This window comes from Colletotrichum navitas, assembly GCF_030913465.1.
Source record: "Colletotrichum navitas strain CBS 125086 chromosome Unknown LY79scaffold_91, whole genome shotgun sequence".
NCBI lineage: Eukaryota > Fungi > Ascomycota > Sordariomycetes > Glomerellales > Glomerellaceae > Colletotrichum > Colletotrichum navitas.
In genome coordinates, this window is record NW_026850637.1 from 113,946 (window position 1) to 136,414 (window position 22,469).

At 45.4% G+C, this 22,469-nt stretch overlaps 4 protein-coding genes across 4 annotated transcripts; 3 read left to right on the forward strand and 1 right to left on the reverse strand.

Annotated features, from left to right (window-relative positions):
- Window positions 1–1,540: 1,540 nt before the first annotated feature.
- On the forward strand, window positions 1,541–2,424 carry LY79DRAFT_707071 (uncharacterized protein; the record flags this gene model as incomplete). Its single annotated transcript, XM_060565041.1, has 4 exons — window positions 1,541–1,664; window positions 1,723–1,789; window positions 1,850–2,037; window positions 2,089–2,424. The coding sequence occupies exons 2-4, from the start codon at window positions 1,774–1,776 to the stop codon at window positions 2,422–2,424; spliced, it is 540 nt and encodes a 179-aa protein (XP_060409121.1). The 5' UTR covers window positions 1,541–1,664; window positions 1,723–1,773.
- A 13,294-nt stretch (window positions 2,425–15,718) lies between these two features.
- LY79DRAFT_673598 (uncharacterized protein) lies at window positions 15,719–17,211 on the forward strand (the record flags this gene model as incomplete). The annotated part of the gene is made up of 3 exons (XM_060564197.1): window positions 15,719–16,304; window positions 16,469–16,917; window positions 16,942–17,211. 3 exons carry the CDS (start codon window positions 15,719–15,721, stop codon window positions 17,209–17,211), a joined length of 1,305 nt encoding a protein of 434 aa, XP_060409122.1.
- Window positions 17,212–18,337: 1,126 nt separating this feature from the next.
- LY79DRAFT_662764 (uncharacterized protein) lies at window positions 18,338–19,359 on the forward strand (the record flags this gene model as incomplete). The annotated part of the gene is made up of 3 exons (XM_060562823.1): window positions 18,338–18,341; window positions 18,742–18,871; window positions 19,038–19,359. The coding sequence occupies 3 exons, from the start codon at window positions 18,338–18,340 to the stop codon at window positions 19,357–19,359; spliced, it is 456 nt and encodes a 151-aa protein (XP_060409123.1).
- A 469-nt stretch (window positions 19,360–19,828) lies between these two features.
- Window positions 19,829–20,479, reverse strand: LY79DRAFT_525681 (uncharacterized protein; the record flags this gene model as incomplete). The annotated part of the gene is given in 2 exon segments (XM_060555762.1): window positions 19,829–20,068; window positions 20,084–20,479. 2 exon segments carry the CDS (start codon window positions 20,477–20,479, stop codon window positions 19,829–19,831), a joined length of 636 nt encoding a protein of 211 aa, XP_060409124.1.
- Between the last annotated feature and the right edge of the window lie 1,990 nt (window positions 20,480–22,469).

Here is a 22,469-nt window from a genome sequence, read left to right on the forward strand (position 1 = left end):
ATGTATATAACATGGCCGGACTTTCACATATCCGCTCTTCTTGGCCATGGTGTTTGAGCCCATCTCATTCTCGCCTATCCACACGCTGGATCGCCTCCCTCGTTCATTGTTGCTGACAAGATTGCCGTCAAAGTATATCATCAGCAGGTCATAAAGACAGACGGTCAGGGGGTGTAATAAGTGGTACTTGGCAGCACTTTCACCTGGGAATCAAATTGCTTTCGTCAGCTCAGTCTATTTTCTTCAACGTTGCAAATCGCCCTTTGCTTTTCTCAACCCAGGCATGTCTCCTTTCATTAGGAGACCAGGCTTCAACACCGTCGGCAAGCCGGTGAATCTAGACGTCAACCAGTTCCGCTTTAAGCAGTGGAATGACCAGGTGACAATCTATCAATATGATGTCACCATCTCCCCCCCCCCCCCCCCCCCTAAAATACAACGTCGTCTTCAAGAAAAGAAATATAAGTGTCTTTAGCTACAAGATGGCCGCAAGCTCGCTTAGTATATTTTATTCCTTCTTGTTAGGTCTTTTCTAAAACACTGCTCTAACACGTTCGCAGGTCCTCGGTTCCTATCTAGCGTAGTAAGGAGCGTCTCAAGGTCGATCTTAATAAGGGTAAGCCGGTTCGACCTAACTCTAAGCCTCGCGACAATTTGTTCTTCTTCGTCATAAAAGAAACAAAGAAGATAAATCTCGCGGCTTTAGATACCTATCTCACAGGCAAGATAGACTAGGATAATACTGTTCTTAAATGCTTAAACTTCTTAGACCACCTTATCCGCTAGTATCCCAGCGAGCGTCTCTTGTCCATCAAGCGAAACTTCTACAACGAGCAAAACAAGAAGAGCTATAAGCTTAGACCCTGCTTAGAGGTTGTAAAATAGGTGTTTACTCTTTAGTTCGCTAAGGGCGTACAAATCTGAAAACCTCTTAACGTATCTATCCTCAATACCACCACTTCAGGACTCCCTCCCCCTCAGTTATAACACAACATCAATCAGATGCAACCCATATTAAGAGACTTACAAAAGCTACTTCTAAAGAGTTTAGGCTAATGTAACGAACACACCCTTTATACAGCCCTATGCTGCTGTGACCGGCTGCCCTAGGTTTTTCTCCCTCTGGTTTTTCCTAGGGCACACACCCGACTAGGTAGAAACTAAAGTAGTTAGTGCCTTTTAGACGTAGGATACTCGTCAGTACTACTTAGGAAGGAGTAATGGGAATCCGGCCGGGTGGAGGATATAGACCTGTATCTAAATAGGCAGGAAGGAAGGCTAGGCAGGCTAGCGGCCGGTTTTAGAAGAAAGGGATATCCAGACCTAACAAGCCCTCACCAAAGAGCCAGCAGGCACACACACTTATTAGCAGGAACAGATGTGACTAAGAAATTCTAGGGCAGTGCCAGCTGGCAACAGCTGGCCGGCAACAGCCACTCAGGGAGTGGCCGGCCGTACCCCAGACACGTCTTTTGCCCTTGAGGGATTTCCCGACGTTAAACATTACAACAACAACAACTACATAATAGGCGTCATTAGTGGTGGACTCTCGCCTAAACCTCTGTTGCTACGCCAGCCTTTCTTTTCTCTTTTCTCACTTGACAACCAAACTCACTCAACCAACCAACCAACCCACCAAACCAGGTGCCCCGTCCACCTTTAACGTAGGTTCTCTCTTCGCGACAAGCACCCAAAGACAAATCGCTCAATCACCACCGTCAGTCATCACCGCCGCTTCCAAGAGCCAATTAGCACAGATACCTCGACGCAGACATGATGGCCGCCGCCAGTATCCTCCGCTCACCCGGTCTCAAAAGATTCGTTTGCTAATAAACAAACCAACAAACAGCCCTGCCAGAACAAGACCACGACTCAGGCGACGATAGTTGGACCAAGATACAGCCCCCCTCGACCGTCGCCGGGCCATCCGTTTCCCATGATTCACCAGCTGCTCTAGCCCATCATTTGGCCGAGGCCGCTTCCACCCCGCTTGCTCACCTGGCCAAACCAGTCGCCGCCTTTCTTGATGAGATCCCCGTTCAGAGTTTCTAGCATGACCTTTGCACCTCGACGACTTGGTGCCGTCAGCAAGCGCCGCCGCCGTCGCCGCCTGCCAAGGCAAAGGCACCCGAGAAGCCTGCCGACCGCGACCGTAGGGGCATAAGCCCGACCACTCGGACACGCCTCTTGAAGGCTTGCGCCGATATCCTGCAAATCGTCGGCCCTTCGTCCTTCACCAATCATTCCGCCCGCGACCCTCTCGAGCACCGTTTGCAGGGTCTTGTCCGATATGCCGCATTTGCGGTCCAGGCTGCAGCGGCAGAGGAGGACCAGCTGGCCAGTCGAGAATCCGCTCTTGATACCAACAGTGGGGACCAAGAGGAGAAAGGTGGACTAGACAAACCCAACGTCGTGCAGGATTGACATCTTCACGGTATGGCAGATATGGTCATGAGCAGTCAAGTACGCGATGCGTCGGCGCTAGGCTTATCTAATTCCATCACACGATTACCTACCCTTGTCAAGGCCTCCACTCTACTACATACTTCCGTACCTAGTATAGTATCCGGACCATATACGGATATCTGTACCAAGTAAGCAAACCCAGCTAGCATCCATTCCCTGTGTAAACCTTATCTAACAACAGACCCCTGGCCATGCATGCATACGTACGCTTAAACCATGTTGGTTGTTGGACAGTTGGCTGATTAACTGACTGTGTTCATACTAGTGTGTTTGTGCTTAATATTAATATGCACCTTGTTCTGTTTTAGGTGTGCTTGTTTGTTTGCTTCCCCTTCCGTGAAGCGCCCAATTTGGCTGGCCCCTATTCTTAGGAGAGAAATATTCTTTTCCAAGGGGGGAGAAAAGAAGAGAGCAAGTTCCGCATTCCTCTCATCCCTCCCTCTCTTTTTCTTCCTTCACATACCCGTCACAGAATTTTGCGGAACGTCATGTCGCTATTAAGCGAGAGACTCCCGGCTCCATCTGCCGCGAATCCCAGAGCCGGGCGGCTGTCATCCCTGCCGCTCCATGTCCCGACAACCCTTGAACCACCCGTTAGCCCGGGCCCGCCCCCAATGTGCCAAAAGTTCCTTCACCTTCAGCCCGGGTGCTCCAATTCATATCCGACCACACCCCAAATGCCCACGTTCAAACCAAGCCGGTAGCATCTGCCACAACATAACGCCTTAGACCCAATCAATCCGCATTACGGGGATACAACGCACGCTGAACACACCAAGCTAAGAGCCCCACGCCGCCTAAATCCGAATTACCAGCCACCCTCGCTTTTGTTCATGGCGCGTTGAGAACGATACCAGGTTCAAATGGGTAGTAAATCAATCAGAGAGCATCATGTGTGCTTCCGCCACCGCATTACGTTGCTTAGTCACGTCTTTTATAAAGGAAGTGGCAGGCAGTTAAGGAGGACCTTGTGGATACGCTTAAAGTAGTAGTTTTATATATATATATAGATCTTTTAAATCTACCAGCAGACTTAAGAGTCTCCTAGGTAGTAATATAAACAGTCCAAGAAATAACTGCAAGGATGCTACTACACAAAAATAATTTTAACTACTTGCATAGTTCGTAAATTTTCTTTATACAACCTCACCGTATTCTCAGCAAGAACAATGTCGCTTTCCGTAGTAAGCCCTGTGGATTTCGCCACTCAGCAAGTGCACACTCTCAGTGAATTAGCTATAGCCTACCTGGTGTAAAGACACAGAAAATACCCGGAACATCAATGACAGTGAGATGTTGTTGCTATTCAAGGGGTATTAAGCCATGTAGAGAGCCATAAGGTCCACAGAGAACTAATAACATGACCACTGGTCTCAATCTTGAGGATACCTTGACTGAAGGCCGGAAGCCCAACATCCTTCTTATCAACACCCATCCAGATGCCTACAACAATTTTGGCCTATAACAATGTCAGTATAGAAAATTCAATATCATTAGGGTGTTATAAACCTCTCTAAAGACGCTGGTTCTCAGAGACTATTACTATCAACACCCAATAAGTGGCACTTGAACTGGAGAAGCTTGGCCTTGAGTGTCTCATCCTCGTCCGGACAAGGATTGGTTAAGATAACAATACCCTTTTCAAGCTCACGACAATGTGTTGTCTAGGTCGCATAGCGAGTACAGAGACCAGCAGCACAAGTGAAAGAGATCCCCATCAGACTCTCGAGAACAAATCTTATACCTAGGGCAACGAGATTATAGCGCCGACGTTCAGCCCCCTCAGCTTGTTGATCTTAACCAACGTGGCCTGGTTTCCCAAACCAGTCTCACTAGGGAGTATGGCGGAAGTTGTTAAAAGCTGGCAGAGAGAGAAGAGAATCACGCTAATTCAAGATGAAGAGGGAATGTCAGCTTGGGGAACATTCCCGGTCATATATCTTATTGTAGTTATATATACTATCTAAAATAAGTCGGTAGTTATGCTAGTATTTACATTAGAGAGGAAAGCGCCGTTTGACTTCAAGCTAAGACAGGATAGTGCTGGTCTATGTGATTTTAAGTTCACAGCCTGCTGTTATATAGTTGTAACTAAATAGCCAGCAGTCGGTCGTCCGTAAATATCTAGGCCTCGTTTTCCCCAGCTTATGAGCAATACACACAGAATAGTCTACACGATATCCACCTAGACATATCAAGGGGACAGCCTAGCACCACTACGTACGCTAGATGCCATCTTCAGGACATGAATCAACATGGCCAACGCCATCTGCCAACTTTCATAGCGGGAACTTGACACTGATATGGCTCCAGGGCCCACAGAATTCCCGTCAGCAAGATAAAGAAAAGAAACTACTGGCAAACCTTCTGACGATGGCTTTCTATTTTAAGCTGGATGGATACGATGCAGTTCCATTAGTATAGACTGTGGTGTCGATTGGGCCATCGCTTCTCTTGTTGACAATGTTACCGCTATTGCAGACTCTCCACTAGGAATTATGTTGCCTGCAACATCCCTTGCACACTGGTGGAGTATTGATCTTTGGGTCTCACTTTGGGCAAACGGGGGCTGTGGAAATTGTTGGCCGTGGAATCTCGAACATTAATGATAACTTGGCCAAGTGGCAGATGTCAGGCTTAGACCCTTTATAACTTTCTATTTGTGTACTCTCTAGGACTATTTGTCTAAAGCTCTTCAAACCCTGCCTTGTGTTGGGAGATATTTAAAATCCACATAATGATGTGTCTTTAGATGCTAAAAATCGTCCTCGATCTTTTCTAGTGAAGCCAATTCCAATCAATCTCCTCGTATTGAAACTTGAAGTAACCTAGTCTCCTCAAAGTGTTGCTACCGTCACAAGTAAGAACGATCCTATAAGATCGGGCGGTAGCTTTGACACTCGATTGGATTTCTAAAAACCTCACCTTTTACCGCATTGGTAGTAATGGTCATCCCAGACCACTTCTATTAGCCATAGAGAACACTGTTCGCCTTAATTGCATTTAGTATCTGCATGGTGTATTCTAGAGGGCGACCGACTCGTGCTTCTGGGAGCTGGCCCTAAGGCCGCACGCCATGCTTTGTCTGTCTCGTCACAAGACGCTGCTGGTACCATTCTTCGTCCGTCCCAGAAAGTGTCTAAGACATATCCCTTTACAATTAACTGCCTCCCTCTAATACAGCTGACAGATTCTAGGGTTTAATCATCCCAGATGAGCTGGTTCCGATTAAGTAATTGAATAATTGGTGATCTTATCTTAGCCTACGACCATGATTAAATGCTACGTTGTGACCGCCTGCAGTTAGTAACACCGAATACAGAATGAACTAACGCTACGCCAACAAGTCTATATAGGGTTGTAGTTGAATGCTGCTGGATCCTGAAAGACGCATATGTACTTTCAAAGTGGCAATGCCTGCGTTCCCATTTTGGTCAGCAGTGCTCTTGCGCGGACGCCATGTCGGCGACTCCGCTTGATATTGCGGACTGGTGGCAGCATGAACTGTAAGGCATGCCAAGCTGCGATTTAGGGGTCCACGAACGAGACGCTCAAGAGGCAGAGGGTCAGCAACAAAAAATAGATCGGGGAAGTTCAGTGACAGAACGTTGTAAAGATAGTTAAGGCAACGTTTGGTCTCTAGTTAAGAGGAAGTACTAAGGATAACAAAAGCCTACTAGACTAGAGCTGCGCTAAGGCCTGCAAGGCTTGCTAACACTTGAGGGGATAAGACGTAACCTAAATACGGATGAAAAAAGTGATTCTAGGAGGAACTGGAATGGTGCTGATCGAGAATCAACAGAACGGGCTGCGGATGGCTTGCAGCGTGGCGAATAACATCACCGAGTACGAAGATGGCTGGGATGTCAGCTAAGCGGAATGATCCCAGAAAGTACCAAGATGAGGCTTTGGGCAATGCCCGTAGCCGCGTGGCACCGCCTGAATTATGGAGCCAGTTTTCCAACCGCGGACTCTAGGACTGAAACTTGTGACGCTTGCCTAGCAGCTGCTGGACGGTAGGGTGTAAAAGCCGAGGGCGTAGACTAAATGGCCGGGACAGCAAATACTTCTGTTACTAATGCCGCCGCCGCTTCATAAGGGAGAGGATGCACCATAGCCTTTTCCGAGTGTTGTCAAGTCAGAGCAGGTAGTCTTCAGAGGCACATAGGTAGATAAGAATCAACCAACCCTCACTACTGTGGGTAGGTGGCTACCGCAAGAGACTTGTCGAGCCCAAGTCAGACCATGACAGAGGTCTAGTAGTAGGATCCCAACATGCCTTGCCCATTCACAAGAGACAGCCGGTTAGCGGCAATCAATGGTAGTAATATAGGCGCCAAGGCTTAATGCTTATGTAGTGGATGCCAGCAAGCATTAGTATCTAAACCGCGTTTAGGATTAGGCTGAACCTGAGGTTGGCTTAGTGAATGCCATCGGTCACTAAAGCCGTTGATGAAAAAGATGCGTTTTCGGGCAAGCCGTTGGATATACTAGAGGAGGGTCGCCTCGGTCTTGAAAACTGATCGATAGTCACCCAACCCGGCTTTAGTATACATCTAAACTCCCCCGTGGCCCCATCCGACGCCTCAGAGCACCTGGCTACGCCGCTTGATCCTTCCACCGGGTGGGTTAGACAACACATTCTGTTCTCCGTCGCGCGGTGCAAGAGCTTCCTACCTTCAACCACGCTTTTCGACGTGCACCGCCGACTCTAGGACGCCCTGCCGCGTGAAATTGGCGTCTGAGAGTAACAGCCGTCAGGCAATAACACATTCTAGGTGTCTTCTCGACGTTTATTACTCGGACCGACCGGCGCTCTGGAAGGCCATTGATTAGGGCGGACGGCGATGAAAAGAAGAAGCGGGCAGCGGAGAGAACACCAAATCAAGCAGGTATAGAGGGAAAGCAAGCATGAATTAACATCAGCCCAAGCTAAAGCAAAGCGCTTACTTCACGGTCAGACCATGTATCGCCAGGAACGGAGTGTATCTCCCCGCTTGCCTTGTGTCACACCAAGTCCCTTGGGCGGTTTCTGGCACGCGACCTCTTTTTAAAGGTTTGAGGGAAACGCATTGCCTCCGGCATGTGAAAAAGAAGAAGGAGTGTCGACAAAAGCATCTAGCCATGCATTTGGCGGAGCAGAATTGGATGACGGTCTCGTCCATGACCACATTGGTGCTACTGGGGTGAAATTGGTAGCAGACGCGACGCGACCGACCCTTGATTCTGTAATGCGCTTCTTGAACTTCTTAAACTTCTCATCCGGGAAGAAAAGCGTGGCGGCGTTGGATTGCTAGTAGGAGACAATTAACTGCAAGCACCAGAGGGTTTTAAGAGGACAGCTTAGAAGTTCTCTGTGGCGTCGGTTCATGGAGCAGTAGTAAGATGTCCATCGTAAACTAGTGGTAGAAGAGTCTAGCGAAGAACGAGATGGTGGGTTGAAGGACGCCGAGTTCTCAGAGGTGCCATAACCATCCTTGCTCAATCGTTAAGACTTACTAAGAGTTGAACTACCACTTTCGAGACCAGTCGCAGTGGATACAGGCAGTAAGCCTTGGTCGTCGGAGTCGTTTGTGATCAGGATATCGTGCTAGTGGTCAAAGGGGAGGCCGCAGGTGATGCTGAGGCTGCTCATTGCGGTTGCTAATCATCCCCATGCTAAAGGTCAGCACGCATAGATAGATGGTTGGGGGGAAAACGGGAGAGAAGATTGGTGGAATTGCAAAGAGAGATGCCATTGAGCCAGAGGGTGACAGACGGAGAGAGAGAGACGGAGAGAGAGAGCATGTAATTACCCAGAGGGTCTGGCAGGGTGTCCGGACCATTACGCGGCCCGTATCGGACCGGAACGACTCTTGTCCATTTGCAGCCTTGTTATTCATCTTCTCTATTCCTCTTGATCTCAATGGGTCCCAATAGGCAACCCTCTGGATGTCGGTAACGTACTTGAAATCTGATCAACACGAATAGGATGAGGCAAACTTAATGGCATGCATCTGAAAATACAGCCAGACGTTGACAGCCATAACAACGTCGTTGTCATCGTGTTCCCGTCCGCCCGTCGTTCCTTGCACCACAGCAGCCATTTCGCCACAAGAGAACATCAACCTGACCACCCACCTTTTTCATAATTCAGAACTTGGCGGCACCGAGCGCAGAGCGGAGGAATAACTCCGGTTATCTGGAGTGTAAGTAGGCCAACGTGTGGGCGGGAGATGCGTGCCTATGTACATTGGGAAGTCCAGAGTATGGTTCTGATGGAAAGAAAAGGTGCTAAACGTCTTTTACTCTTCTCTGTAGTACTCTATTTACTAAGACATCGCTCTTATACGTATGATACCATGGCTTGCCGTGCCACTATTACTCTCCTACTTAAAGCGCCGTCTACTCGACAAACATTTTTCATTTTGTGAATCTTTAGCCTAGCCTCTAAGCGGGATTCGCACGCTCAGCAACTAGCAGGATCCTGACAATGCCTAGCGTTGCTTAGACACCAGAACCATTGCCCTTTTAGTCAGCTCTAGTTGCGTCTCTCTCCTCTGACTACTTGCCGACAACTACGCCGTAAAAGGTAACACCACCAGCATTGTAGCTAAGAACTAACGTCCCCAGGGAGGTTCTAGTACCCACGCAGCCGCCGGGGTCCTTGTATACGTTCAGGCTAACAGATGGGTGGCTTTATCTTAGTTGTAGTTGAAGACCCCCCTAAAGCACCTGAAGCCTGTTAAGCCCTTAAAAAGCGACTGGCATCGCAGGCAAGGAATGCGAAGCCGAAAGGTCGCCGACGCCGTGGCTCACCCAGCCAAGCCCCCCGCCGCCGCTTTTCAGCGCCGTCAGCGGGTCAAGAACGGGAACGCCTTCGGCCACGCATGCCTATATCGCCCCCCTATTAAGACCTCTCCTCAACAGCACCTCCGCTACGGTTCCGTCGTGGGGCTAGCCCCCTTGATCAAGATGCCATCCTTTGCCTTGGTGCCCAAGGCCTGCGACGGGACGATGCCTTTTGTACGAGTGCGAGACAATAGGAACACAAAGAGAGGGGAATAGACAGCGGAAGACGGGAGGAAGAAAAGAATGGGAGGAGAGCTTCCATTATAGTTGGCGAGTATTAAAAGAATCACGTTATTAACCTGATTGAAGTGATAAAAAAGGCAAGCGGTTTGTAGAATGGAGTTTTTTGGCTTAAGAAACAGCAGGCAAAACTCGGGCATGCTGTATCAGCCGTCAGTATTTGTAAGCTCACAAGACAAGGTGATGGTAACCTAAGAGATAAAGGGCAGTAGAAAAATTAGACTAACAGCAGCTGCCAGAAGACCATACAGCTAAGTCTTTTTTCCAGCCTTCTGACTTCAGATCCGGATAACTAAGTCGTTTCCTCCCACTGTATACGTTTGTAATCTTCTTATAAGTTAAAAAGCCATTGTAGATCCCTAGTGTTGTAGCGTCTTATCTTAATAGCCTAGTGCAGTTCCTGTGCTTACCGACATAGATCTACCTTAGGTAGATATTATATAAGTAGTAGACATAGTCGTGGTGTATATAGTTATTACTACTAGGTTTATAATAGGTTAACAGCGGTTAGTTTATCGCTATAATAGATTGCTTTTGAAGTCTGTCGCTAAAGGCAAATAAAGGTGATTATAAAACAGTAGTTATCAGGATATTTGTCACCGGCAGAGGGTGGAGCTAATCCAAGGTCACATGACTAACCTTAGTAGCTTACTCACTTACTTCTCTATAAATATCTATAGTAGCTACTAACTTTAAACTTCTTCTTTATTACTTATTATACCTTTTTTATATTAATAGTTAATTTATACTATTTACTACCTCTAGTTAACTAGCCTATAATACTAATATTAATTAGTAGTTAACTTAATAGTTACTACTACTATAGATTAGTAAAAATCTTAGAAGAGGCTTAATATATATATATAGTAAGTAGACAATTATAGTAAGTAGATTAGTTCCTTATTATACCTTAAAGAGTACTTTTTTAGCTATTTTTTAAAAATCTAAATCCTAACTAAAATAGATATAACTTTTAATATAAATACTAATAAGAGTTATAAAGTAAAAATAATACTTAAGAACTTATTATTTTACTTAAACTTTATACTTTAACTTTACCTTTTATTAAGAGGAAGTAATAAAAAATAATAAGAAGAAGAAAGGTTAAAGTATAATAATAATTTCTAAGGTATATTCTTTTAGTTTTTAACCTTTATTAGTATTAATATTTAAAGTTATACTTATTTTAGTTAAAATTTAGATTTTTAAAAAATAGTTAAAAAAGTACCTTTTAAAGTATAATAAGGAACTAGTCTACTTACTATAATTATTTACTTACTATATATATACTATAATATTTCTTTTAGTACTATAATTTACTAAAGATAATAAAGTACTATTTAGCTTAATAACTATTAGTAACTAAAAATCTTATAATATTTAGTAAATAACTTTTTAAACCTATATTTATTATATAACTTATTAACTAACTTATTAACTTTATTACTTTTTAAAAAGTCTTTTTTTACTTATAATTTATTAACTAATATCTTTAACTTAACCTAGTATAACTACTTATACTTATACTTATACTTAAGTTTTTTTTTAATTTCTTTTAACCTTTTTTTTCTTTAAGTAAAAGTTCTTATTTAAGTAAAAGTTTTTTATTTATAAAGTAATAGCCTATATAAGATTATAAATAAATAAGGTTTAGCTAGTAAAACTAGTAAAGTATAGTTTATATAAGAACTACTTATTAAGGCTATTTCTAATATAGTAAAAGTAAAGTAAATAGTACTTAAAGTAAGTTTTTTCTACTTATAACTATTTATATTTACTATTATTATAGCCTATAAAAAGTAGTTATTACTAGTAACTACTAGCTATTTTTAGTATTACTATAGAAAGTAAGTTACTATAAGTAATAGCTATAGTGCTTACTTTTCTTTTTTAATTAAGAGGGTAGTTAAGGTCTATATAACTTTACTTCTTTAACTTTTATACTTTTTAACTTTTTCTCTTCTTCTTTTTTAAAGTATAATCTTTATATATATTTACTTTTTTCTTTAAGAGAAAAGTTAACTTTACTATATAATAATTTCTATATATACTTATATTAAAGAAAAAAAGAATTAACTTTACTTTACTTAGTAACTTTAGTAATAGTTACTTTTTAACTATTATTACTTTATTTATCTTATATTTAATTATATTTTATTATCTTTTTTATTTTAACTTTTACTATATCTTTAACTTATTTATTTATCTTATTTTATTATTATTTATACTACTACTAAGTAAGTACCTTAGCTTTTTACTTATACTTTATTATTAATAATACTTTTTATTATTCTTTACTATATCTTTACTATATAGTTAATTATTATTATTATTATTTTCTAAAAGGCTAAGTATACTATAATATATATATATAGTAAGTAGATAATTATAATAAGTAGACTAGTTCCTTATTATACCTTAAAAAGTACTTTTTTAGCTATTTTTTAAAAATCTAAATCTTAACTAAAATAGGTGTAACTTTAAATATTAATACTAATAAAGGTTAAAAACTAAGAGAAAATACCCTAGAAATTATTATCTTACCTTAACCCTTCTTCTTCTTATTATTTCTTATTACTTCCTCTTAATAAGAGGTAAGGTTAAAGTATATAGTTTAAGTAAGATAATAATTTCTTAAGTATTTTTTTTTACTTTATAACTTTTATTAGTATTTATATAAAAAGTTATATCTATTTTAGTTAGGATTTAGATTTTTAAAAAAATAGCTAAAAAAGTACCTTTTAAGGTATAATAAGGAACTAGTCTACTTACTATAATTATTTACTTACTATATATATATATTAGCCTACTTAGCTATAATATAGTAAGTTATTAGTAAAGGATTTAACTTTTTTAAGTACTATCTTATATAGTAACTACTAGTTTATCTTATTTTAATTTTTTTTTATTTTACTAGTTACTATATATATTAAGCTATAAGCTAATTATACTACTTTATAATATAATAATAAGGTTATAAAACTAGATTACTAGTTATTAGTAGTTAAGTAAATTAACTTATACTAATTTACTATAGGCTATATTTTATTTATTAAGCTATATAGTAAGATCTTTTCTAGTAGTTAAGGCCTTTTACTAGGCTTTTATTAATATTTTACTATAATTATTATAAGTATATTTTATATATTCTTTTTTACTTACGCCTACTATAGTGTTTAGCTTATTAAGCTATTTAGCTAGTAATTTAGTAGACTTATAGTACTTTTCTTAAAAGTTAACTTATATAGTAGATTTAACTATATTAGTAATATCTTTAGTGTTCTTTTAGTAAGTAGTATACTTCTATATTTCTTTATAATAATAGCTTATTTAGTTATTAAAATATATAAGGTTATATAAGCTTAAATTCTCTATAGTAACTATATATTTAGTCTTATAAGTAAGCCTATTAGGTATAGTTACTATAGCCTCTTTTTTTACTTTATAAAGCTATACTATTACTTATAAAGATATTCTAGTAATTACTATAGTTATAGTAATTTCTTAGTAAGTAATAAGCTTTACTATAGTTAATATATATAGATACTATATTACAAGTAGCTTTATTAGTTTTTTTAGGTATATATTAAGAGCTAGGTAGTCTACTACTATTATATCTAGGTTAATAAAGTCCTAGAGGTTATAATACTCTACTTTTACTTAGATAGTATTAAGCTATATAGACTAGTTATTATATATTTATAAAACTATTACCTTCTTACTATTATTCTTATTAGCTATTATAATAGTATTTAATTAGTATATTAGTATATTAGTTATTATAGATATTTATATTAGACTTTTAATTCTTAAACTATAGAGATTATAGTTATTAATTAGTATATTAGTATATTAGTTATTATAGATATTTATATTAGACTTTTAATTCTTAAACTATAGAGATTATAGTTATTAATTAGTTACTATCATTATATTAGTTTTTTTAGTAAAATTTACTAGAGACAAGGAAATCCTTCTATTTCTTAGTTAGGAAATCCTAGACTAATTCTATTTATCTAATTTATTAAATTATTATTAATATAAGGTAAATTCACTGCCTATTTCTTAACTATTTACTAAAGAGTAACTATATATTTACTAATTATTCCTCATATACTTTTACTATATTTAATAGTTATATAGTTTAAAGTTATAAAGGTAGCTTATATAGCTACTTATTAATAAATTACTAATATTAAATACTAAAAAGTATTTAAAAAATATATTATAAGTTTATTACTAAAAAGCTATAAAAGTGTATTATTAAGTATATTTAAGTTTATTTTATATATAAGTTATTACTACCTTAGCTAAGTACTTTTTTATATACTTCTTAAGTACTTATAAGTAGTTATACTAAGTACTTATATATTAATCTTTTAAGTACTTATACTAAGATCTTATTAGTACTTTGATTTTTCATTATTATATAATTTATACTATAGCTCTTCTGTTCTATAGGGAGTTATCCTTCTATTAGCTACAAGATGTTGTACTGCCTACATCTCTAGGGTTAAGTAGGGCCCTTGGCTGCCTGTACTTTGTCGGGTCGTAACACACGACAAGGAGCAAAGCCCGTCCAACCGCATGGCTATCATCACCACGCCCTAAGCAAGGCCGTCAAGGCCGTTGAGCTCTGTCTTAAGCACGCCGTTTCGCCAGAGAGCTATCGTCGCTAGCAAGAATCAAGGTTGCTTGATATCTACCTCTAAATAAAAATACGGGTTGGTCCCCAGCGTATTCTCAGATGTCAGGCCTCCCCATCCCCCCTTTCCTGAAGGCATCCGCGAATGGGGACGTGTACCGCGAGACTACAGAATGGGATGGTACGGCCAGGTGAAGTCCTTTCGAGAGAATATTTATCCAATCCTTCTAATCGATGCCTTTTTCCACCCCTCGCACGGTCAAAGGATCGGCGAATGGGACACCATGCGGCTCCTAGGGGCCTTCCGGCTCGGTCAACAGATGGGCCCACTCCCAAGCCTGATCATGCCCAAGCCGCGGCCGGAGAGAATAAGCTACGCGTCCATGCTGATCAGAACGCTTTTCAACGCCGACGACCTCGGCCCCGCAGAAGCCATTAACAACTGGTCGGCGAAGCTGGCTAGGCATATAGGCCTTTTCCCCGCGCTCTCCGATCTCGGCCTTTACCTCTATTTCGGGGAGAGGCACCGTGCCGTGGAGGAGTTTCAGGAATTGCCACAACTACTCTACGTCTCAACCCTCCGGTTGCTGCGACTGCACTCAGCGCTCGTCTTTCAGCCCTCGCCCAGCGGCAACGGCACACGAACAGCCAGGCGCACCAGCCTTACAACAACCAGCGAGACATGTAGGTAGGTACCTCCCCACCTAATCTGGCTGGGGTGTCTACCTCGGTGAGATTATGTCAGCCGCACCTCGATCGGGGTGCTGCACCCACACACGCACCCTCACCTCTCACCCTCGCACCTTTCAAAGGCATCATGTACAAAAGATCCATCTCGACCTATACCTTCACTTCATAACTGCATGCCAATGGACGAAGCCATCGAGGTGCTAGTAACCTATTATTCATTTGCACTATCACGCCATTCCATTCATATATACGCATATCCATCTATGCCTGCGTATTAATTATGCCGCACGTCTCCTTCACATCATCTATTGGCACCACGCTTCATGTGATTTACATGGCCATGTCCGCATCTTGTTTTTGCATGTCGTGCGACTTGTCGTCTGCACCAGATGACCTGCCGTGACTGATTCAGCCATCCGTCGACCATCACTCATTGCCACGGAAAGAAATATTGGGACCAAGTTCAACTATCGCCAGGCCCAGTCTCTCGCGTCCGCCTCCTCCTGCCCCAAAGTATGCCGTGCATGATAGCAGTGCCGGCTGCACCTCCTTAGGCCCAGCCCCGGGGTGCACACGAAGGTGCACACGAAGGTGCGGCCAACCCTGAGTTGCGTTATGCATATTAGTGTAGTATACCTGCCCTTGACGTGCATCAACTCGTCTTCTTCTTCTTCCTCTCGCGAGCCGTAGTTTGTTGACCGTCGTCGGCTTTTCCGTCTTTTTCTTCTTCATTTTTGCCGTGTTCAAAGCTCTTCCGTGTCTGTCTGTCTGTCTGTCTGTCTGTCTGTCTGTCTGTCTGTCTGTCTGTCTGTCCAGCTTTCCCGCCCGCCCGCCCGCACACACGCAATGTCTTCCCGCCAGCGCGTCGAGGCCGAGCCCGACGTCAAGGAGCTACTCTCCCAGCTGCGGCAAATCGCCTCTATATACTCCAACGCCCCCATTGGACCCCACGACGTCCGCGGCGTCTACAACACCCTCCGCCGTAACTGGTGGGGACACGTGCGCGCCCACGCCCACGCCCGCGCCCGCGCCGACCAGGCCAACCCTGACACCTACATTTGGCCCTTCTTCCTCAAGTCCCAGCTCTCCCAGGACGAGGTCGAGACCGCCGCCAAGGTTGTGTTCCATCAAGAAGCCGCCAACGAGCGCCGCTCGCCGCCAGAGGCCCGTCGCCGCTTCGCCTCCCTCCTAGCTAATATGGGAGAGCGCCAGGACGAGATGCTCTTCTTTTTGCTTGGCTCGGCCGTCCTCTCCTCCTGGAACGCCGTCAAGAACCTCAACTCCTTACTCAGGGCCAGGGACCCCGCCAAGCGCCGCGACCACCACGCCGTCCTTGCTGCCGTCAACGCCGCCGCCCTCGACCGCATCTTCCTGGCCGACCCCACCGAGCCGCCTGAGCTGCTGCCGGTGGACGTTGAGGTAGCTTTTCGGAGTAAGTGCTTGCTTACTTATTAGTCTTTCCCACTTGTTACTACACATACACCTATTATATCCCGTTCCTTTTGTAATCCACACGCACCCAAAAGCCTTACGTAACTCTTGTGTCATTATATGTGTAGAGTCTTGTAGCTAACAGGCGTCCGTCCACTGTTATAGATCTCCGTCCTGGTGAGGATCCCGGCTCTGCTAGCCGCCGCGCGACGCCCGTAGGCTCGCGGACTCCCACGCCGGCCCCGGCCCCGGCCCCGGCCCCGGCCCCCGCTGCTGAGCTCATGCCCCCGCCACCCTGCCCCGCGAAGAAGCGCCGGGCCCTTCCCGACGACGACGCCGCCTACCAACCCCCCCGCGCGTCCAAGCGCCCCTGCCTCGGACCCCCGGCGCCGAGCTCCCCCATTCTCGCCCCCGCCCGCGCCTCCGAGACCGCCGCCGCCTCTCCCGAACCGGAGACCGGCCGTGACCCTAACCCCGACCTCGGCGGCCGGCAGCTCGATTTGGAAGAGGCCCAGAGCCCGTCGCGCGAGTCCACCTCGGACGAGCTCTACGGCCGGCCATCGACCCCACCAACACCACCACCACTATCGGCCTCTGCGGGCTTTTCGTCTTCGGTTGTCTAGGAGACACCGCAGCAGTACCACCAGCAGCAGCAGCAGCAGCAGCAGCAGCAGTATCAGCACCAGCACCAGCACAAGCAGCGGCAACAGCAGTGGTCTGACGAAGACGAAGGCGGCGACGACGATGACGACGACATGGAGGTCTGGCTCCGCATGGCCCAGGCCATCCTTGCCCTCCCCAAGCCCAAGAAGCGTGGTATTTTTCCAACCATCTGCAAGGGGATGCGGGCTTCGGCCGAGATTGTTGTTTCGGCGGTGTCGACTTTCAAAGGCAACCAGAAAGAGTGATTTTTTTCTTCTTCTTCTACTTCTTCTACTACTATTACTTCTTCTTCTTCTTCTTCTTCTTCTTCCTCTTTTCATTTTAATCACTAATAAGAATTGGGGCGCTTCTGTTGAGGCGCGCGGTGACTGAGGTATCCTGCTGTCATGGCTCTGCTAAATCACTATTAATGCCTCTGTGATGTGTCATGTTCTCTTACCATGTCTTGACACTGTATGTGCCACCAGCATTCAGGAGCCAAATGTTGTACTATGTCCTAAGGGTGTGAGTCTTGGTAGCTATGTTTTGTAGGTTCTGTTGCGCTGTTCTGCTGTCATGGAGGTGCTGTTGTGGAGGTGCTGGTAGACCGAAGTACCTAGATGCCTAAGCACTCCACCAGGACTTTCGCATGCAGCATCCATCTCGTTAGTATACATACATTGTCAAGGTGCAAAAGCCCGTTGCAGCGCGCAAGCGTAGCAGATGGAATCATTGTGTCAGTCAGGTTCAGATTTTATCGTTGTTGCATTTTGGGGTTGTCGGCGCATCGGCTTACATGACGGATTGTGGGTGAGATGCATCGCGTCGCATCGGATCGAGAGACGCCAAAAGATGGACAAGCCGGGGCTTACGTAAGAATACCGGTAGACATGCAAGGCTTCTAACTTAATTACTTAAGTAAGTAAGCAAGACGTTAATTTCTATCTCGGATGAATATCAAGGCCATCATAGGATGCTGTGGTGGCTAGTAAGCTTCGTTCCAGTGTTTGTGTTCGAGATGGTATTATTACTCTGGAATGACAAACTTTTCGTCGCAATCCGGCCGGGATGCCCGCATGGCCGATGCAATTGACTGAATGAATGGGCGGGCAGGAGTCGTTCATGGCCCATTACGTGAAGAGAGGCAAATGCAGATACACCATTGTCATTACATGAATACCGGCCAACCAGAACCATTACGACGCCCAAGGCAAACGCAACAGAGAGGGAGCAGCTTCTTTGGGGTCAGGCACACTTGTTTAGTCTCTTGAAGCGGTGGAAAGCTTGCTGCTTTGCATACTTGTACATTTGCACATAATCCCCTCCCTCCCTCCCTCCCTACCTACCTACCTACCTACCTACCTACCTACCAAGCTAGGTACCTAGGTACGCATGGGTACGTAGGTAGGTGCCTGGATGCATAGGTACCACCGGGGGGGCATCACAAGGCAGAGGTTTCCAAAGCCAGGAGTCACCAACTACAGGTCGGATGCAAATAAATGTATATGGCTTATCGGTCCAGAAATGACGTAATCAGACGATAAGATGAGATTCTGTTTTGCTCACTTGTTCGACTTTCCTCCTCCAGCCAAACCAACAGAAACCAAACCAAACCAGCCATCCATCATCCATCGCAGAGTCAGTCAATTGCCTCCCCTCAACACCCATTCGCCAAGCAAGCCGAGAACTTGTGATGACTTCTTTTTCATCTACCAAATTCAAACTTGAAACGCTACACTGCCCCTTCTGACCCGACAAAAAAACAACAAAGCTGCCTACCTACACAACGGACCAAGGTGCCAGTCCCCGCACTTGGTGTCACGCTCCCACGTACGTCTGCGAAGCCGTCTACACGTTAGACCCTACCCCCAGCCGTGGCCGCGTAAACTCGACTTCCACGTCGCCAACAGCCACAGGCGCTTCAAGGTACGATCATGCCGCAACACCATTTCCATGTTTTCTTGTACTTACCAGCTATAGTTGGCCTACGCGGTATTACCACGACTAACGTTGATATGCCTCAAAACCACCCGGCCTCGCCTGTTCTAAAAGCCGTCCTAGATTATTCGGTTGCCAAACACGACGTCAAAAGTCACCCAGACGACCATGACGAGCAGGACGTTGGTATGGCACCATCCCAAACCGACATAAGAAACGCCACGTCCGCCCTAGCAAAGGTCGCAGCCGCATTACTAAAGACCGAAGCCGACGCAAAAAAGGCAGCCAAGCGGCGCAAGCTGCTCGTTTCCCTCTGTGCCGCTGTCGCCGCGGCCGATGCCAGCTTCCGCGGCATTCCGCCCCTTGCTTCTGCTGCTGCCGCCGGCGACGCCAGATCCGAACCCGTAGACCCGAAGCTTGCTAGATTTGTTAGGGCGGCGCAAGAGGTGCTTGAGGATGGAGGCCATCAAGTCTAAGCGAGGCCTAGGAATAGGAAGAGGCGGCATAGGCTGCGCGGGCCATCGATTGGTGCGGCGTGGCCTAGGTGTGGATTAGAGGGCATGAAGCTGGATTTTCAGGAGGATACAAGCATACTCCGTTATCACAGACTGAAGCCTCAAGCCATAGCAGCATGAGATATTGCAGACGCAGCCGTCGTCTAGCAAGAAACATGGCATGTTCTACCTTCACCTTCAGAAGCACCCAAGACAGAGAGGGAGGACTTTATCTATTAGTCCCTCAAACAAGGTATATACAACGTCAGCAGCATCCAGTAGCTTTCCCACAAAGCCCTGTGCGTAGCCCACACTTTGAGCTTAAGCTGCCTTTGCCGCTGCTGGAGGGCTTGCTTAGATGACGTCTACATTTTCAGTCGCGCTATTTCAGCACACAACGGTTATGTAGTATCCAAAAATGAGCCCATTTCCATGGCCACAATAGGGGCCCCTATCGCGTCCACCAACAAGACGGTGTCAGAGCGCCCATAACAAGCGTAGCAACCTTGCCCATCAGCGCCGTGCGCGTAGGCGTCTCGATGCCCTCCTCCACACACCTAAGCTGCGCCTCAAACGCATCGTCAGCCCTAGCGCGTACCGCCGCGGCGTGCGTAGCCCTACGCATTCGGTAAGCCCTGATGTAGCCGCGAAGACTATCCTGTACCAGCTTGTAGTCCTCCGGCGTTTGCACCTACTTCTCGTCCACCAGAAGCCGGCGGTTGATGAGGATGAGGTCCCAGATCTCAACGAGGACGCCGCAGTCGGCACAGCTAGGGAACAAGTGCCTCTCCGCTGCCGAGGTCGGACCGCCGCAGTAGATATGGCCCGGGCTCCATTGGCAGCACGTCCCATAGGCATGGTGGAACTGGGTGAGGTAGTTGGCGCGGGGGCAGGACGCCTCCCCCGTTACTTGACAGGCGTGGCCGATGAAGCAGCCGCGGTGAGAGGGATGCGTCGCCTCCCAGGCCTCTGCCGAGCTAGCATATTGCCGTAGCCTGGCGATTGGGTCCTGTGGCCACGGGCCGGTATCGCCGTGCGCGGGATCCCCGGGGCCGAAGCCAAAGTCGGTGATATGGTTGGTGTGGTCGAAAGGGGGGAGCATGTCGTCAGGCTAGCTAGGATCTGGCGATTCGCTACCAGTGCTAGAACGCGAACGGGGGGTGGTAGATTACGTAAGGAAAGGTAGGGTGTGCAGGATTCCCTTGTCGCCAGCAGCACAAGGTAATAACGATGCGTGAGAATGATTACGCTGCTGATGCCGAGTGGGCCTTTCTTGGGTCGCCTGCTCGCGCTTCCTCCATCGTCCCTCATCCCCAGCGGCGTGGTCGATCTAGATACTTATACCTCGCACGCATGGCCTAGCCACTGATACGAATTCCTCTCAGGTTCCCTCCTCTTTCCTTTTTGTTTGCCTCTCTCGTTATCTCCCCCGACGGGTGGTGGTCAGGCGTCGGCCCGCAGTGCTGCGGCCGTACACTGCAGCCTGGCAGGCAGGCCTGGGGTAGCGGTTATAAGGCCCCCACTTTGCGGGGCGAAACTCTGGCCTGATAACCGCTACCCCAGTCCTGGCCAGGTGCATCCGCGTCGTCGTCGCCAGCGTGCCAAGATCGCGTACCGTCAAGGCTCGCATGAGAGATAACGAGAGGAGGACGAAGAGGAAACAACGAGAGCGCACACCCGCCCCTCGGACTAGGATACGTCCGCCTCTTTAGTTGTCTCGATTTGCGCTTGTGCAGGACCGGGCGCAAGCGCACTCGCAGCTATACGCCCGTAAACGGGTGGGTCGTAGATAAGGTGACATAATCCTTTGACACTTTGAATAAGATCCCCGCCCGTGTCATCTACTAACAGCAAGCCTACTAATAGACCGCATACTGAATCCCCTTCTACAGATAGATGTATGTGTGTGGCAAAAGTCGCCCAAAAAATCGGGCGGTTTTGTCCCAAACCTGCCCAAGTCAAAATGGGCCAGGCTAGGTAGGCACTATAGCAGCAGTAGCTTAACTAACCTCACGCGCCCAACGATAAGCAACACCGGTAGTGGAACGTCATCTGTCTAGTCCTGACCTGCGGGATCATGATGCAAAAGCAAATGAATCCCTCTCTACAGAGTAGTCGCTTGCATCCGCGAGAGAGGAAGCAAAAGAAGGGAGGTGCTGCAGGGGTCGGGCCGTGCCTTGCCAGACCAGGTTTTAAGCCAGGTCAGTCGACCACATCGTCTTATCTGGGGCGACGGTAGGCTGCACCCACCTCCCAATATCCTGCCGCCAAATGTGGCTGGGCTCCTACCCAGACTCCGGTCCCGGACTTTCGCTGGCCAGCCCACCAAATCTCTGGTGGGCACGTCTACACCTAATGGCTAGCGTATCCACCCACCCACGCGTCGCCGTCAATTGAAGCTATTCGCAACTACTGCCCGCGATAGATATCACTTACAACCGCCCTATCAAGTAAGTCAACGCGGATCACATGCGGTACGATAGCCCACTTATCAGGCAGACTTTTCCTAGCCTCGAGGCCGCCCGTAGGTCTAAGTAAATCTATAGCCTCTAGTTAGCTAGAACTCAAAGTATTGAGTTAAACTGACTTTGCTAGTGGCTCTGGCGGAAAACGGTTTATGCCAGCATTTGCCCCTTCCCTTACTGGTTATCGGAGAGTGTGGATATGTGTCGGTGGTGGCCCGTGGAAATGTAGCTTATTAGCGGCAGGATATTAGGAGGTGGGTGCAGCCTCTTATTTAACCTTATGCGTATAATATATATACTACTGTAAATAACCTTCCCTCCTTAGTCTAGATTAATTATATTAAGTTACTATACACCTGTTGGAAGGTAGTACTAACCCCTTATAAATACTAAGTAAAGTTAAGTTAACTATAATACTATCTTTAGTTAATACTATCTTTAGTTAATACTAGCTTTTAGGCTAAGTTCTAGCTACTTAAGCTAGTTAAGGTGTTTTTTTTTAGATAATATATAGGTATTTAATATAAATATTATATAGTACTACTAGATAAATATTAAGGTTAACTTACTTAATAAAAGTGATTAAAGTATTATAGTTAGTAATTTAATAGTAAGGTTTTTACTAAT